Source organism: Malus sylvestris, chromosome 2 (genome assembly GCF_916048215.2).
Source record: "Malus sylvestris chromosome 2, drMalSylv7.2, whole genome shotgun sequence".
Taxonomy (NCBI): domain Eukaryota; kingdom Viridiplantae; phylum Streptophyta; class Magnoliopsida; order Rosales; family Rosaceae; genus Malus; species Malus sylvestris.
Genome location: NC_062261.1, coordinates 16,370,693 through 16,389,546, shown reverse-complemented (window position 1 = coordinate 16,389,546; position 18,854 = coordinate 16,370,693). Strand labels below are relative to the sequence as shown.

Below are 18,854 nucleotides of genomic sequence, written 5' to 3'. Positions count from 1 at the left end.
AGTGAAGATTATATTTGTAACTCTTTTTACTTATTTAATGACATTTGTAAACTTACCGTGAGTCTCAAAGGTTGTTTTGATTTATGTTATTATTTTCTAGTACCAAAATATTGTCCTACTTTTTAAAAAATAAAAACTATCTTAAAAATGGGCCCTTTTATAAATTTCGCATAGGTTCCCGAAATCCTGCCATCTATTTTCATCTCCTCTTCTCACACTTTTCTTTTTGTCTTATTTTCTATATAAAATGTTCAAAATAAAATGTAAACGTGATGTAATCGTAATTGTTTATATAGAAGAGGAAGAAAGGGAAGAGAGATTAGGAGGGGAGAGATTTCCAGTCCCATGTAAAATTGAGGAGTCGGTGCCCTGCCACGTGGCGGCACGGTTCGTACGTGGCTCATTGGCAGCCAAACTCTGAGTCCTCCTAGGAAACCCCAATCACGCCTATGAGTCTATGAACAACACGTTTGTTAAAGTAAAACCCCAACAAATGCACTAAAATAATATTGTGAATGTGAAAACTAAAATTAAAACAGAAAAAGAAAAAAAATGAAAAAAAAAAAAAAAAAGGAGCTGAGAGTTGGGTGGGTCTTCACAGCCCATCTGTTCGGTTCTGTGTTTTGTGACCAACAAAAACTTTCTAAACTTAGAATATATACAAGAACAAACCCTTCTGAGCTGCCTCTCTCTTTCTCTCTCTCTCTCTCTCTCTCTCTCTCTAGTTCTCTGTGAATTTCGCTTCTGTACTATCAAGCAGCAGTGTCTGTATATGTGAGTGTTTATCTTTTTGTTTGTTGATTTATATTGTTAATTTTTTTGTTATCTTTCTCCGAGATAGAAAGTATATTTTGATCAATGTCGATGAATTTATAGTGCTTATTCAAAGATTTGATCTGGGATTTATTATTGGTTTTCTAGATTCTCCATAATTAAATACTCTCTTTACAACAGAATTTAATTCTCTTTACTATACAATTTCTCAAAATTAGGTAATTGATATTTTTTTTTTTTGATACGATATTGGGAAGGGGATCCAAACTCAGGGCCTCCTGTGCAAGGAATTTTTTATGTCTTTCTTGGTTGAATAAAAGATCCGCCTGGTTTTGTTTTATTCCTTCTTCTTCTTTTCTTGATTTCCTCCATTCTTCGTTCTTCCTTGATTTCTTAATTTCCACAGTTTTTCCGGGTCAACCAATCCTTTTCTAGTAGATTTCCTCCACCATTAGGAAAATCTTAGTCTTTCCCTAGAACAAAGCTATGTATCTCAAGGATTTGTGATGTAACTTCGAACACTGGATAATATTTTAATCGTATAAGATAATCATTAGGTGCCGTAATTCATCTCTATATGTTTATTAGTTGACTTAACAAACAAGCTAATGGCTACAGACGACGCCGCTCTTTTATCACCTCTACAAGTTATTTTGTGTCTACGCGTTGTTTCCAGCATGTGTTTTGAATGGTCTCAAACACCTTCTTATATATACATATCTGTACAGATAGGAATTAATAACCTCCGGCAAATGATGCTATCTCCTTATTGTAACAAAGCTGCTGCAAATTGTTCATACATCTTCTGAGCAGAAGAACAAGAAGAAGAAGATATGGAAATAATTTACCAGCCCTATATTGATCCGGAGTTCGAATACCTCATTGAAAGAATCTATCCTCCATGGTACGTATATGAACATAAGTTTATTAATTTTGTATTGGAAATTGCTGGAGAGAATCATATAATTGGGTTGGTTTGGAATCCGCAGGGTTTGTATCGATAATGACTCATACAAAGATTGCACGCTTGTGAAGGTTAGATCATTGTTCATATTATTCAATAAATTCAATCATCTTTTTAGCTAATTAATTAGTCCATCTTTTATCTTGTTGGTGGGTGATGGACATGGTTTATGGAACTTCTTTATCCATTTATTTTGTTTGTTGGGTTTTATTTTCTAGTGGCAAAGTTTGACACCCATAGATTTAAAAACAAAGGTCGTTGCTAGTATTGAATACGAATTTGCAATAAATACTTGATAGGCCGAAGTTATCGACAAATAAATACTTATAGATTAGTTACTACCTACTGCAGATTACTAAACAATCTTTACTCTCCAAAGAATTATGTTGATACATGTCATGATCAATGATGATCATTAGAAACTAAAGACTAATTAAACAATTTAATCTAATTTTAAGTAATTAGCAACTAATCTAATATTAAGTAATTAGCAGCCCACAATCCCACTCCTCCAATCCCAACTTGACCTGCATATAATAAATAAAGAGAAGAGCTGTAGAATATAAAGTAAGAAAAACTAATGAAAATAGCCTGAAAACTTTAAGTTTTAATTAAAATGACGAAAATGTGTTGTAAATGAATAGTAACATGAGTGACTTTTTAGAATAAAAATATTTTTTTCGTTAAAAAGTGAACAATATGTGAAATGTTTCATTAAAACTCCTTAATGCATGTAGGAGACTATTCTGTGATGTCCACCGAGTGGAGGGCCACTAGAAAAGTAAGTATCAAATATTATTTGTTTCTAGAGAAAGGAGGTGGTAAGCTTTTGTTGTTGTCGTCATTCATTTACCCTTTTGCTTTTCAGTTTCCACGTCAGAGTTAACAGTTCCATGCACGATATCATCTTTGTTATAACTTTGTCCATCCATATGCAACTAAGTTCGTGGCATGCACTGGCAGAACCCTAACCAGATGACGTCATCTAGTTGTATACAAACCATGTATAAAAAGTTAGAAACCCTTGAAATCTACAGGTTCAGTGAACTTAAATCTGAGAAAATGACAGACGCATGCAGGAAGAGATGAAATTAGAGTTTTATGCATAATGTTGTTTTTAACGGTTTTAACTGATATTTTGCAGGTTGACAGTGCAAACAAGCACGGGATTTTACTGGAAATGGTCCAAGTTTTGACTGATCTTGATCTTCTTATTTCTAAGTCGTACATATCATCCGATGGTGGATGGTTTATGGACGGTAATTACACTCCCTAATCCCCTTAATCATTCTTCAAAATCATATATGCAGTCCTTTTGTTATATTCTAATAACATCATCGGATTTTATTATATAAAAAACTATGTTTCTGAATATTTCTATTGAGGATCGGAGAATTTTGTATATAACTCTGATAACTTTCTGAGATATGTGTGTCATCAACGAGTACTATCTGCCGGATTTTCATGTGGGTTTGTTTTGATTGCATGGTTGTTGCAGTGTTCCACGTGACGGACCAACTCGGAAACAAAATCACTGACGAAAGCCTCATACTCTATATTCAGCAGGTTTCCTCCCTCCCTCCCTCCCTCCCTCCCTCCCTCCCTCTCTCTCCCAATCAGAGAAATTTTTGTGTGTGACGTTAACACAACGCGGCGGCGTGCCATACATATTCATCTAAATTATATGCATAAAACTCGATGGGGTTGTAGTAGTTTCGTAACACCATGTTGATAATCACATGTATAATACAACTTTTTCTATATCTGTTATGTACTGATTTTTAGAGTGTAGTGATTCATTTTGGTTCCTTAATCTATCTATTTAAATCGAGCCCAACAAGTTGAGAGATTTTTCAATGTATTAGGAACATGACCAGGTACACAAGTGTCGATTTTTTTTTTCAAGTGTCCACTTGGATAAACTGTTGATGTACTGGACCTTGTTCTTGATATACTGAAAATTTATCCAATAAGACTAGGTCTAGATAGAGTAAGGTTTGTTTCCTTGGGAGACATCCAACAAAATTGTAACGATGTATAGTATATAAAGCCAGGCAGCAAGTGCCAAACAAAACCCATAATCCCTAACATTTATTGTTCTAACAAATTTTATCATCTCACTTCTTACCCTCATACTCTTCGTTCTGTTCCTTCCCGTGGTGTTAATTATAATTAACAAAATTCTTCAGGCACTGTGTTCAAGGAGAGGTGAGATTTCAAAACAGGCGAGAGTATGCCTACGAAGAGAAGTGACACCGGAACTGAAGGACTTGGCCTTAGAGATGACCAGCAAGGACCGACCGGGACTCATGTCCGAAATATCAGCGGTCCTTGTGGAGTTAGGCTGCCACATTACTGCTGCCATGGCTTGGACCCACAGTGCCCGGGCAGCCGGCATTTTCTACATCGAAGACGGGCTGAAAGGAGGGCCAATTACGGACCCAGTAAGACTTGCCCATGTAGAGGAGCAGCTGGAGAATGTGATTGAGGCCCATCATGAGGAGGGTGAGAAGAGGAGCGTAAAGCTGACCACCCCGGCAGGCGGCCACACCCACACGGAGCGGCGGCTACACCAGTTGATGTATGCTGATGACGACTACGAAAGCTGTCGTGGTTGCGACGGAGGTGGTAGTAGTGCACACAAGAGGGGTTGCGATCGGACACATGTGAACATCGAGAGTTGTAAGGAGAAAGGGTATTGGGTTGTGAACGTGAGCTGCCGAGACCGTCCTAAGCTACTGTTTGACACGGTGTGCGCCCTAACCGACTTGCAGTACGTGGTGTTCCATGCGGTGGTTTCCTCCAGGGGCACCATGGCTGATCAGGTACACACTTTTCATTGACCTTGTACATGACAACTGAAATCTGTCACGTTTTATGGTGTTTGATGTTGTTGACATACGAATGTTGGAATGTCGCGTCACAGGAGTATTTTGTACGGCACAAGGACGGATACACTTTGAACACAGAGAGTGAAAGACACAAGCTTACCCTGTGCTTGATTGCTGCAATAGAGAGGAGGATCTCACAGGTATGTCTATTTATCCAACCGCTGGATCTTATGAATCTTACGATTAAAAAATGTCATCTTTCTAGTGTTACTCGATTAAATTGTGAATAAAACATTTTGCAGGGACTGAGGCTAGACCTCTGTGCCAAAAACCGAATGGGGCTGTTTTCTGACATCACTAGGGTTCTGAGAGAGTACGGGTTATCAATATCAAGATTCTCACTTGGAATACACGGTGAGAAAGCTGTAGGATCAATCTATGTCACAGATGCTTCAGGACACGATATAAGTCCGAGCACGGTGGAGATGGTGACAAAGGAGATTGGAGAATCCGTCATCGCAGTTCACAAATCACAGAAGTGGGCTCTTCAGGGTTCCTCGTCGAGGACGAACCAGAAGGCAGCCAAAAGAAGAGAAGAAGAAGAAGAAAGACCAAGATTTTCACTTGGAGGCTTGGTTTGGTCTCATCTGGAGCGTCTTTCCAGCAGTTTTGGACCCATAAGATCATAAGTTGCTGCTAATTTCGTGGTACTTTAATGTGTTGTATGTGTGGTTGTGCCTGTAAATAAGTCTGTAATCAGGGTCTGCATCGCCGTTCTCCTCTTCGTAGCTTAGCTTAGTTGATGTTTCATTGTAAAGCTTTGTTTTATTCTTTTTTGTGTACTTACTAGGAAAAAATGAACCTCAGTCTCCACCCAAGGGGCATTTATTGTACAGGTAAGTTTTCGTAATCGGATCTTCTCCTCAGTCTCCACCCATACGTGTAGCTACCATCATCACCACCGCAGCCACCACCAGTACGGGTACCAACAGGACATAACGAAAGCCTGCCGAACCATAACGTTTTCTTTTCCCTGTGGACATAATCTAAGATGTGAAACAAATACGAAAGAGCATTGTTTAGCTCCTTACACTAAAACAGCCATTTCTCCGACTGCAAGTCGCAACATGTTGTGAAGTGAGTTGTAGCCAAACTCACGAATTAATGCGCCTCTCTGATCGAAAAGTTATAAGCACGGAGAATCGCTGAATAACAAACCAGAGAAGGGGAAAAAGCGAAAAACAAAATCACAGTAAACCTCCATAACAGAAGAAAAACATGAGCAAATCACAGTAAAAGCTTGAGAGAACTCGAGCACCAAAAAGGAATAAAACTCACCACTGGACATTAAACGGATTTGAACCTCACTTCATCAAGCAATTAAAGGCACATGCATCTCTAAGTTTCTTTCAACAAATGAGGAAACATTCATTACTATCTTAGTCCTTATAAAAATCTTCAACTTTGGCCATCAACGAATTCTCAAAAAATCTAACGTCCTGGAGGGAACTATAAAGGATTAGAAGTAAAACCTCGGCTATTAAGGGTTCCAGCATTGACCAGAATGAGCTTAACAAAATATAATTTCATATGAAATAAATCAAGATTATTGCACGTTGTTGTATCTCACTACATTTATAGACACATTCTTTACCAGAAACAGTAATGCAGTATCAGGCGTTATGTACAATAATACAGTTTCCGTAGCCAACACAATTTCATCATCTATTCACAATAATTAGGGATGAATGGAAAGAACAGGCCATATTGACCTAAAAAGGGTTCTTATGAAGTCATCATATAACATCAATGTCTTCAATGTCAAGCCAGTCATTCGATTCTTTGGTCTCCAATTTACGAGCACTTACCTGGCCAGACCCAGAATGTCTAATCTCAACAGAGTTGCTGTCCCTATCCAAATCGGCAGAGGCTCTGCTTAGCTGAACCCAATCTCTTGAGTCTTTTGCCGAAGAATCAGAGCCAGATGTGACCTTCTTGTAACTTGATGGCACGTCTCCATCATCCTCAAGATCACTGAATGATACATCCTCATCATTCTCTATAGGGATGGAGGTTCCACCAACACCATCTATCTCTGAGGTTTCCTCTTTCAACCAATCATCACCATCATCCTCATATTTCTCATCCACGACTTTAGAGGAAGAATTAGAGAGTGGCAGCTGATATTTGGTCTCCTTCACAGGTCCTTCCTCAATAACAGGCTTGTCAATAATTTGGATTTCACTACTCTGGACCGGGTGCTTGTCTGTCTCAACATCAACTGCCTGTGGGAGAGGAGCTGATCTGGTGGTAGATGTATTGGGAGGTGCTAAGTCAGATTCAGCACTAGGTGGTACAGAAAGATGGTGTTCTTTTGGGGAATCAGAAACTCCTTTCGCATAAATAGAGTCACTTCCTGAAATGTATGTCTCTGGCTTATCACTAGTTCCCTTCTTCAGCTGATGAGACAACATGCCTCTAGCTTCCACTATCTGCAGACATATAATCAAGTCAAGCAAACCATAGGTGCTCAAACAAAAATAACTAAAAAAACAATGGCAATGAAAAAGAACAACGAAACGGAAGTGTTTGGTCAATACTGCAAAGAATCAACTCACCTTGGGTGTAGACAAAAGCTCGGCGTCATGTTTACTGAGTCTAGGATGCAAGAGCACGAAGTAAATCATCCAAAAGTGAGCCTCACTCATATGCTCAGGGCACAGTTCAATTCTGAGAGCAGCCAACGATGGCGCAAGCCGTTCAACAGCCAGCGCATGCTCTTGTTGAACATCAGACAATTCAAAATCTGGAAAACCAAAACTCACAATGTTCTTATTTCGGCTCTATACAAGTTCTCAATTATTGATCAAACACATCAAGAAAAAGACGATTTTCGATATTCACCCAAAAAATTATAGTTTTAAGCCATTAAATCACAATCTGAACTGAGATTTACCTCACTATACAACGCATTAAATTCAAAGCTGCAATTGAAACAAATACGAATCGGAAACTCCACATGGGCAACACAAATACCTCAAATTGAACATTTACGAACACTCCATTGACCGAAAATTAACATTAATTTACAACAAGATAGCCAAATGATTCATGAAAACAAAGCACATTGAATTGAATTACCAAAAAAAAGGTAAAATCGAAGCAGAACATACCAACTGAATCTTCGTCGTCATCGGAGAGGGGGAAATCGAGCCAAGTCTCCGGATGCAAAGAGATATTCCTGACGAACGCAAGAACTTCCTGGGTCACACCAAGAGCAGCGCCAGCTGCCTCCGCTTCCTCTTCCGATCCAAACTGCAGCAAATTCGACGCGATCTTAGTGAACTCCGAAACCCCTATGTTACTCGACAGCTTCGAGATGCCGGTCTTGAACTTCCCGCCGATCTCCGCGAAGTCGCTGCGGATTCCGGCGATCACGTCCTCGTCGGAGGGTTCTGGATCGGAGGGATGGGCAGGGTCGGACGGTTTGGGAGCAGGAGGGGTGGTGGGATCAGGAGGCGGGGCGAGGAAGGACGCGACGCCCCAGAACTGGCGGGTTAGGGTATTGGTGAGCTCGGAGATGTCACCTTTGACGGTGGGAGCTGATGGTGAACCGGATTCGGGTCGGGTTGAATTTGGGTCTGTGTCATTGTTGGAGCTAGGGTTTGGGCCGTGGTAATCGTCGTCGTCGTCGTCGTCGAGCTTGAGTGAGTTGGCGATGGATTTTGCCAGCCATGACATTGTGGACGGAAGAGATGATCGGCGATTCCGAAGTTGTGTGAGCCCAAAGGCTAATGATGGTGTTCCTACTGACTTGCACAGCCGGCCTTCTATAACTGCGATATAAAGTTTCTCTTACGTCGTCGTTTTCATTCATCTTAATAAGTAATCTTTGTTTTTATTTATTTTAGGGTATATTTTAAGTATTGTAGTTCGTCTCTTAAAATTTTAAATTTAGTTTTTCTACATATAAGTTAAACGTCTTAAATTCATCTTATTGTGTTGAAAAATAAAATTACATTAACAAACTTTCAATGTAACTTGGCCCAATTATATTGTCACAAAAAATCACGAATTCTACCAAAGGAATAAAATGATTCAAGATCATCAATTTTAGCTTTAGAATATTCTAAATAAGCAAACGCATCAACTACAAAAGAAGAATTAAATGAATCAAGATCACCAACTTTAGTTTTAGAATCTTCTAAATAAGTAAACGCATCAACGACAAAATTAATCTTTATCAAGTATAAAACCAAACTTTGTAAAAGATGAAATTAAGTGATTGATATCTTTTCAAGTAGTGGATTGTCCTGATGGCTAAGGCTTTCCTCTTTAACTCATTGCTTTTCGAACTCAAATCCTCTACCATCCCAAACTACAACATCATCGCACAACATTGTAAATTCAGCTAGCTCATGAGCAATTTGATTACAACTCCTAGGAACATAAGAAGTTGACCCTCGTTATCTTGTTGGTTTCTCTCTCTCTTTCCATACAAAAATCATGCGTTGAGGGAGGCTAATTTTGTGACCACTGTCATAACTTCTCTTAATAATTCAGCTCAATCTCCATCTTTGTAGTTCAAATTCGATTATTAAAATATTAAACTAATAGAAAAACAAACAAAATTATATGTGTAATAATGATACTAATAATTAAGCTCAATCTTTGAAAAAGAAAAATAATTAAAGATCCTTAAGCTCAAACTCAGCAAAAATCCAAGCTTTGTAACCAAATGGCCTTATTAGACAGATAGCCTTTTCTATAACCTCACAAAACAAAAAAAAACCTTTTCTTTTTATATTTTATTTTTTATTAACAAACAATATTATTTACTTTTTTTATGAACGAACAATATTATCTACATGGGGAGAGGGTGGGGTTAGCCTCACAATGGATTAACAATAATATGGTTCATATTTGTTTTTTGCGAGAATCGAACTTAAAACCTCTAACTTACAAGTAATTTCACTAACGATATACAGTAATTGAATAGAATACCTTTGCCTTCTCTTCTTTTTTATTTTCTTATGTCTAGTGATTTGCTTTGTTTGTAGGTTCGCTAAAGCTCCAGAAGCTGCTCGAATGGATTGGTCTGCATTCAGCAAAGGTTTCTTTTGGAACAGACATAATCTTGTTACCGTCCTGCTCCTTGTTGATGCTAGTGTTCCGCCTCAGAAAACCGACCTAGACTGCGCTCATTTGCTTGGACGTAACAATGTACACTGCTCTCCGATATGAAATACCTTTCTGTTAGCCCTCATCATAAATTGCTCATAATTCGTGTGCTCTTTCGGCTTTTAGATACCAATGACTTTTGTCTTCACCAAATGTGACAAAATAAGGGCCGGCAAAGGTAAAAGGGCAGATGAGAACCTCAGGGATTTTCAGCAGTTTATCAAAGAAAACTACCGCGTACTCACCTCCCCGTGGATCATGAACTTTTGCTTCATAGGTCACAACTTAGAGACTACTGGGATCAATAGCTCTGCATGACCATAACACTGTCTGATTTCTCCTCAACTTCAGGAGGGACACGAAGAAACAAGGAACTTCTACTCGTCTGCGATAGTTTTTCACTTTTTGGTGCTAACAGTTACTGGTTACCGTAAACTTTCAGGAAGAAGTCCTAGGATAAAAGTAATTCAGATTTGTAATTTTGGCTGTGAAAAGATGTACTATTCTTTGTGTATATATAGATGAATGGTGTTCTTAGATTATGCAGAACATATTCAGTTTCATCTGTGCTCTTATCTATATGGAATTGATAAGCATCTTATACACCTCTGTTTAATTTTATCAGTTGTTTTTGTTTGATTTATTCAATTTGATGATCAGAAGTAAAAGATGAGTGTGAAATTCAATTCCAATTTATCTAATCAAATTCAGGCTTTTTGTCCTTCCCAATGAGGTTGAGTTGCTGAAAGTTTCGAGTTTCTTTTCAGAAGTTTTTTTGAATTCATCATCTAATACCCTGACAGCATCTCAAGTGAGAGATGTAAATTGGGCTACTATTTATTTTTCTGTTTTTTGAATGGTGCAGTCCACCTTCAAAAGATGTAAAAAAGATGTAATCTACATGTTTTTTTACATCTTTCAGCCAAGATAGGTTGTTTACATTTTTCTCATTGGAGGTAAAATGTCTGAACATTTTGCATCTTCGTAACAAAAATACACACAAAACACAGACCAAAAAAACCAAAGGACTTTTCAGTGACCATGTAGGATAGACTCACATCCACTTGTTTGCAGCGGCTGGTCCTTTGAAAAACTTTTGTGGCGGCAAATTTCAATCATTGTTGCGTGTGGCAGTTGTGGTTACCGATCTGCAAGACTGCGACTATACTGTACATTTGTACCCCACCGGCCAATGTGGTAACATCAAGGTGAATGCTGACCATAATACCGCGTTTTAATAAATAGTGATGGAGTCAAGATTTTGTAATAGTGGGATCATGATAAATAAACTTTCGACAATAATAAAGAAATACATGTGGTCAGTGGTTATGAGTCTTAAAAGAGGAAGAAGATAACCTTAGGTAGAAACCTAAAAGAATTTCAAAAGGTTCACATAGACATGTGAATGAGAAACTTTAAAGCTTTATAAAAGTTAAGGGTCTGTTTGGTATTTGACTTGGATCCAATTTTTTAACTCAAAAACAAGTTTTGAGTCACAATTTTAAAGTTCTTGTTTGGTATTTGATTTGGATCCAATTCTCAAAACCACAACTCAAATTTTTTTCAAAACAAAGCCTTTTGTTGAAAACACAAAAAGTGTGTTTTTAGACTTTTTGGATCTTCTCTCACGTCTCTCTCCTAATCCCCACTTTTCCTTCTTGCCTCTTAGATCCTCTGTCTGATATGTCGTCTCAATTGGCGCATCCACATCGAACGTCGAAACCTGCACGAAGAATCATTGATTTTGACTACCAAGTCCTGGAATCCAACCCAAAGCCATCCTTTATTTGTAGGACCAATATCGTCTATTGGGCGAGAATGTTGCCAAGATCATAATCGATCTCATGAAGGAGCATCTTACCACTTTCCGAACCCACTTGGAAGATTTCGCTCGAAAACAGCAGGTCCTATGTTTCTTCTCAGTAAATCAATTTTAGTACGAAATAACCCAGCTTTTAGATCAAAATTTCATATATGAACGAAGGTTGGAGTGAGAGAGATGATAACAATGAGTTCATCAATGTTGGACCTAGGTGTTCAAATTTGTTTCTTTTTTGAAAGAGCATGGTAGAAATTTTGATTAGTTTGAGACGCAGAAATTGCATACCAAACAAGGTTTTGGATTTAAATTTTTTAAATCAAAACATGAGTTTTTAGAGAAAATAAAATTTTTGAGTTAAGCTCTCAAGTAAGATACCAAATGGGCCCTAAGGGTGTAGTTAAGTTAGAATTTAGAAGGATTAATTTGTTAGGGATGTGTTGATGCACAAAACTGGAGGTCTTGGAACAACGTAAATCCGACCGTGAATCTACAAGAAATGTAAATAACACAAGATGTATCGTGGTTCACCCTAATGTTTGGGCTACGTCCACACTGATGTTGATTGTATTTCTCTCTAATTGTATGTATGGGTTACAAAGTTGAAGGGGAGTCCCCCAGAGAAAGAGAGAGTTTGTGAGGGTATTACCCTCTGTTGGGTTCCCTGAGTCCCCTTTGTAAGGGGGAGGAGTCCCTTTTTATAGAATAAGGGGCTCCTCCTTTTACATAATCATATGGGCTGGGCAATGAGGTCCAATGTATCAAAGTCTAAGACCCAATATGTGTGGTACCAACAGTAGTCCCCTAAGTCTTCAGTCAAGAGAGTCTTTTGGCTGGAGACTTCAAATCCAATCCATGTACGGGCCGAAGGGCTAGATGTCTTGAACCAGTACTCAACCCAAGGCAATGCTCAACATAAAGCAATACTCGGCTAGAGGTATCACACATTACGAGATTGCTCGGCTGGAGGCGATGCTCGTTGCGAGGCTGCTCGACTAGAGGCTATGCTCGCGGCGGGGCGTTTGCTCGGCTGGAGGCGAGGCTTGTTGCGAGGTGGCTCAGCTAGAGGCTATGCTCGCTGCGAGGCGGCTTGGCTCGTGGTATTCCTCATTGCAAGTATCTACTTTATGTCGACATACACTCAGTATGTGTTGATTCTGGACATAACTCGGGTCCGCTTATCGGGTTCGCATATTGGGTCTATGTGTTAGATCCGCGGATTGGGTCCGCAAGTCCGGTCTTTGAGTCGGGGCCATACGTAGGGTCATCAAGTTGGGGCTATCTGTAGGGTCATCGAGTTGGGTCCGAGCACATAGGTGTCCCAATAAGCGAATGTCCGAGCAAGTGGGTGTCCGGTCAGACAAGAGATCACCATGAGCACGTGGCTTATCAGTCTATAAGTTGGTAGACTTCGTTAATCAGCAACAATGTTGATCAGTGGACCTAGTTGCTCAATAATTCCTGACAATAAATGACAGTATAAGTACGACCGCATAATGAATAAATCAAATTGACAAAGTTTGGCAAGGCAAAATATTGTACTATGTGGCTTCTATAAATAAATAATTTATTTAGTCGTGTGGTAAATGATTTGTATCATATATCAACAATATATTAGGTACTGCCTAAATGTGTGTGTGTGTGTGTATATATAGATATAACTTTATGTGATGTGCTTTGTAATGTTTTTGATAGTGAGCATGTGATAAAATCATTACATAATATAAATAATGTAGTGGATGTATAGACTTTTATCACGTTTTATGATAATGGTCATAAAGTGACCAAAGTAATGATGACCGTTACAAACAATAATAATAATAATAAAGTAGTAACAGTAAGAGTTTAAGGCCATGTGACCCGACATAATGAGCACATAAATGTAATCATGTAACCTTATTATAATGACAATAGGGTATACAACTAATATAGATATATATATAGTTTTGTGAGTGCTCCTTTTTCCACTTAGGATGACAACCTGTTTTTAATATCGATATAAACGACGCTAAATCGCAAGTTGTTTTAATGCATAGTTTATGTGGCTAGATGGTAGCTAGCTAGTTAAAGCAGAGGTTGGCATGTAAACGACATTAAGCAATTTCAAGGCTCGATGTCAAGATTATAAGAGTTGAGAGTATCTGATAATGATAAAATATTAAAAAATGAACAAGTTGAGGAATTAGAAAAACTTATCTTCTTCTTTATTGGTTTTCCTCCAGACAGTGGGGATGGCAACGCATGTGATCACAGTCGTAATCATGCTTTTAGTGAAGGCTTTTTCAGCAAAATGGGAACATACACTCCAGTTGGTGGGTATCTTCTGGTATGCTTTTCATTTTCGAATACTGAGGACTTCCATCTCCACCACTTCACCAGCCAAACCCACCGCCAGCAAGAAGGGTGAGTGACCACGTAACAAGAGAAGCAGCAGCAGCTGTGTGCAAGTTAGGGCCGTCCCATTGGAAAACGTTGTGGAGTCCAGTGAGTGAGGTCCCAAATCCAACAACTCGAGGAAACCAGTGAGAAAATGAAGATAGAAACCGCTCCGAGGACAAAATGCGAGCAAGGAGAGAGTGAAGAGACGAGGCTTTGTTATCATTGGTGTTTTCCTAGGCTGCTCGGATGAGTGGTGACATCACCTTCTTTTCTCGCGTGAGAAACAGCTCTATCGCGTGAAGCAAAATCCTCATTTTCTCGGCATCGTCGCTCTCTGTGGCGGTCGAGGTGCATTTGGCTGCCCTCAACGGCGTATTTGAAGGGGCCAAGGATAGAGCTTCCCGTATAACGCATTCGTATATTATCACTTTCTCTTTGGATATGCCAACACCGCTTCATTCACCTTCTCCGCAGCTACTGTAAGCAAAGCTGCTAAAGTAACTATACAGCCTTCAACGGCGTTTGCATATGCCACGTCAACTAGTTCCTTCGTCTTCTCACTGAGAAGTCTCACAGTCGTCAAATCCTTTTCACCAAGAATAATAACCAAGTCCTCAATGGTGTAATCATCTGAAGTCCAAATCACATCAATCCTCGATGGTGGGATTGCCACGGCTGTCGAATATCTGCCTAGCCTTGAGGCTTTAGATCGTCGCCATGGATGGATGCAGATATATATATATATATATATATATATATATATATATATATATGTGTGTGTGTGTGTGTGTGTGTGTGTGTGTGTTTGCTTGGCTTTGGTTTCAACTAGGCGTTGCTGTGAGGTCTGAGTGAAGGAGGACAGTGAAAGTCAGAGAGCAGTGCGAACTTGCTGTAAAAAAGAAAGAATCTTTAAGGCTCTTTGGGGCTCTTTTTTGTGCTTGAGTTTCTCTTTCTCTCTGTAAATTGAATGGGTATGTCTCTGAGGGTGGGTGTCGAGGATCCTCCTTGTAATAAGGCCAGACCTAGGTTGGTTCTAATCAGGTATCTCAGCTTGTCGTTTGGCCTTCAACTTGTTTACTTCCTTAAGAAGCGGTACGACAAGAGGGTCCTGAGTGGAGTCATGTACCATTGGAGCTTTCTTTTGTAAATCTCCATCTTCTCTTGGAAGTAGGAAGGTTTGATCAAGAGCATGTGATTTTTCCTTGGACTCGCTGTACTGACTTTTAAGGTATGTCTGTCGAAACATCTCTGAGTCCCATATACCTTCGTGTTTCTCTAGGACTTGTTGCCCTTTCCCCAAATTGGTAGCCGGCCTGGGACGTGGGAGGGGACCGAGTCTTTTAGAAACCCTTGGGTCATTGATCTTCGAGCTTATGTAGAGGGGATTCTCTCGACGTTGCTTTAGGAAGTCTCGGCAGTCATGATAAATGGCTTTCGATCCTTCCAACCTTTCTGCAAGAAGGTGTCTTCCTCCACTTCTCCTGCTTCGGGTCGAAGTAGCTGGGTTCAGAGAAGTCTCATGTTGATCAATGTTTTGATGATTAGCTCGCTCCTCATCAGGGATACCCATGTCGAAGGACGGTGACCCTCCTTGTTGGGAGACATCCAGATGATGGTTGATGTCCACAAGGGTAACGAGTTCGCGTGTTTGAATACGCCTAGTTTCGTGGAGCATCTCAAAGAGCTTCTCATACTGCTCTTGGATGACCTCATTCTTCATTGCTATCTTGTTGTTTTGAGATTCTAGCTCATCGACTTTAGCTTGAAGAGCAACCCTCTTTCCTTCCTTCTTTCGTTGCTTCGCACTAGGTGCAAGAGGGGTGTCATTCTGTGTGTTGTGGCTTCCTTCGCTCCCCATGTTGGAGAGGGATGCCTAATAAAAAGAAAGTGTATGAATGGTGGAAACCAGCTTAACAAAGTTGTAGAGAATGGGAATAAGTGTCGTTCCCACAGACGGCGCCAAATGTTGATGCACAAAACCGGAGGTCTTGAAACAACGTAAATCAGATCGTGAATTTGCAAGAGATGTAAATAACACAAGATGTATCGTGGTTCACCCCAATGTTTGGGCTACGTCCACATTGATGTTGATTGTATTTCTCTCTAACTGTATGTATGGGTTACAAAGTTGATGGGGAGTCCCCTAGAGAAAGAGAGAGTTTAGGAGAGTTTGTGAGGGTATTGCCCTCTGTTGGGTTCCCTGGGTCCTCTTTGTAAGGGGGGATGAGTCCCCTTTTATAGAATAAGGGGCTCCTCCTTTTACATAATCATATGGGCTGGGTAATGAGGCCCAATGTATCAAAGTTTGAGGCCTAATATGCGTGGTACCAACAGGATGCATTACAAAAAGTTGAATAGAGAGACTCGAAAATGACTAGAAGTAAAACATTTAGGAGAACATTCAAACAACAAATTGAAAAGCTATCATTTGAAAGTCCTTTGCTTAGAACTCATTTGGCGTCTAAGATTTGAATGAATTCAATAACTCATAAAATTCAAGGTTTATTGAAAGTAGATGTGATTTTTTTTTTTTTTTTGAGGGAATTAGACAGGATTTGAATGAATTCAGTAACTTAAAAAATTCAAAGTTTATCCCTTATAATCTACTATGGTAGGGATTTGGATAATAACTCTCTTTAATGGGTAATCCATCTTCTACCTTCAAGTTAGATCGATTTTTTCATTTCTCCTTTCAGTATGTCTTAAATATAGTGGGTTATCTAATTTCAATTCAATTTTAGACACCAAATGAGACATTAGTTTTATGCATTTATAATTGTTTTAGTACTAGTTTTTAAGTGCTTGAGTAATTACCAATAAGGGTTGGCTCCGTTGGTAAGACCTTTGTCTTATATGTCACTCCACCAAGGTTTGATTTCCGTTGCCAGCAGTCTTTGTTGGTGAGCAATCTGTAAATTCTCACGAAAATTCATACCAGTGATAGCTGACAGTTAGGTGACGCGCGAAACCCTTTCAGCTCGAGGTTGTCGGTATGCCTTGGCGCTAGTGGTAAGAATAACCAATCCTCTCCTAAACTTTTGTCACAAAAAAAAATAATAATAAAAAATTAAAAAAAAACAAAGTGCTTGAGTAATTCATCAGTAGTGATCTTATAGTGCATATTCAACGGTTGGATCTAAAGTTCGTCGTCCAAATATTGTATAAAAGTTAGGACAACATAAGAATTTACACATTAATTTCTCAACTAAAATGGTATCATGTGAAACACTCTTAACACACTTAACACATGAACAGATCTTGCTTAAGTGAAGTGTGAGTTAAGCATTTGCGTGGAAGTTCATCAAATTCTGCATAAAGGATTCAGAAATGTATGCTCAATTAATTATTTCCTTGATTTCATAATTAATTTTACATTAACAATAACAGGAATTTGGCCAAGCTTGTCTGCAATAATGCAAAGCCACTCACGTTATCACATACAGCCTATAGCTGTGTTCTTATTATACTAGGAGTCTAGGATGATAAAAACCAAAACAAAAATTAATTAAAAATGCCACAATTTTAAGAAATTGGGCTCACATAATAATACAGTTTGGGATTTTAAACTAGTCTTAAACCACACTGCTATCTTCCAGGGTGGACAGATTCCCAAGAAACCCAATGATTGGAAGACGGCGACTGCAAATTCAGTCTCAGACAACTCGAGTCCTCCGTGCTATCTTGCACTTTCTCATGGCGAGGCATCGGACTCAGCTCCAATGTATCCGACAGTTCCTTGTATATCATGGAAAATGGTGAACTGATTTCAGTTGCAGCTGAAGAACAACAAGAAGAAACATGGTTTGGAGCAGAGGACACATTTTCGATCTGCGAAGAAGAAGGGACATTAATTGGTAGAGAGGACATATTGGTATCGATAGGCGGAGGCGCAACGCTTTGGAGAGACCGAGGCTCTAAAAACTCTGGCGCGGTGGTGAGGCTGTGGACAAGCTCCCTGAAGTTAATGGGGTCGACTTTGTAGACTCTTGGTAGGGTTGGTGGAAGTGGTGCAACTGCAGGCTTCTTCCTTGGCTTCGACGAAGATTTTCGGACAGAGTGGAGTGGATCCTTTGTGGGTTGCGTGGTTTGGGACAAGTATGTGGTGGTGGAGGAGGTTGTGGAGGAAGAGGAATAGGATTCCATGGGACTTGGATTGGAAGTCTGCGGTTTGGAGGAACTAGAGAATGGGATTGTTATGTGGGATTTGAAAAGTGAAGGGAATGGAAGCGGTGGTTTGGTTGTATTTAGGATTGGGAAGTGAGTAAAAAAGGGCAACTACCTAGAAGTGAAGCCGTTTGAGAAGAAGAAGAAGAAGAAGAAGAAGAAGAAGAGTTATTAATTTTGTCTTTGAGCCGTCGGCCGTGACGATCGAATGAAATTGACCCCTTAAATTATATTTTTTAAATTATGTTTTCAGTAAACTATCGTGGTCCAAAACATCGCAATGTGGTCCTGGGCTTTTATGTTACAATTATTAAACTGCCCCCATGAATAACTCTTCAGTTGAAATTGACCCTCTAAATTATGTTTTTAGTAAATTAACTCACCTGAACTATTTGAAATCTGCTAGTTAACCCTTCATTGTATGATTTGATGAAATTTCATCCACTTTACATACTGTTAAATACTGACACGAGTTTACCCTTAAAATTGAATTATATGCTAGTCGCGTGTCAATATTTGATGTCAAATAGATGAAATTTTATTGAATCTTACAGTGATGGGTTAATTAACTAATTTTAAATAATTCAAAGTATTAATTTACTAAAAAAGAAATTAAGAATCAATTTGAACTAGAGTAACAATTCAGATGATATGTAAGAGTAATATATTTTATTATTCTCCATTATTGGTGTTTGTCCCTGTTCTGTGATTCTTTTTATATATGTTTTGGCCATTGTACGTG

The 18,854-nt window shown here is 39.1% G+C and overlaps 3 protein-coding genes across 3 annotated transcripts; 1 reads left to right on the top strand and 2 right to left on the bottom strand.

Annotated features, from left to right (window-relative positions):
* Nucleotides 1-526: 526 nt before the first annotated feature.
* On the top strand, nt 527-5,502 carry LOC126588347 (ACT domain-containing protein ACR1). Its single transcript, XM_050253443.1, has 8 exons — nt 527-774; nt 1,503-1,678; nt 1,764-1,809; nt 2,883-2,997; nt 3,237-3,304; nt 3,928-4,563; nt 4,665-4,769; nt 4,872-5,502. Exons 2-8 carry the CDS (start codon nt 1,608-1,610, stop codon nt 5,256-5,258), a joined length of 1,428 nt encoding a protein of 475 aa, XP_050109400.1. The 5' UTR covers nt 527-774; nt 1,503-1,607; the 3' UTR covers nt 5,259-5,502.
* Nucleotides 5,503-6,134: 632 nt separating this feature from the next.
* On the bottom strand, nt 6,135-8,398 carry LOC126588343 (uncharacterized). The gene is made up of 3 exons (XM_050253429.1): nt 7,743-8,398; nt 7,188-7,375; nt 6,135-7,061 (listed from the first exon to the last, which is right to left on the bottom strand). Exons 1-3 carry the CDS (start codon nt 8,308-8,310, stop codon nt 6,366-6,368), a joined length of 1,452 nt encoding a protein of 483 aa, XP_050109386.1. The 5' UTR covers nt 8,311-8,398; the 3' UTR covers nt 6,135-6,365.
* Nucleotides 8,399-17,268: 8,870 nt separating this feature from the next.
* LOC126588375 (uncharacterized) lies at nt 17,269-18,321 on the bottom strand. Its single transcript, XM_050253465.1, has one exon. The coding sequence runs from the start codon at nt 18,089-18,091 to the stop codon at nt 17,534-17,536; it is 558 nt and encodes a 185-aa protein (XP_050109422.1). The 5' UTR covers nt 18,092-18,321; the 3' UTR covers nt 17,269-17,533.
* Nucleotides 18,322-18,854: the final 533 nt, after the last annotated feature.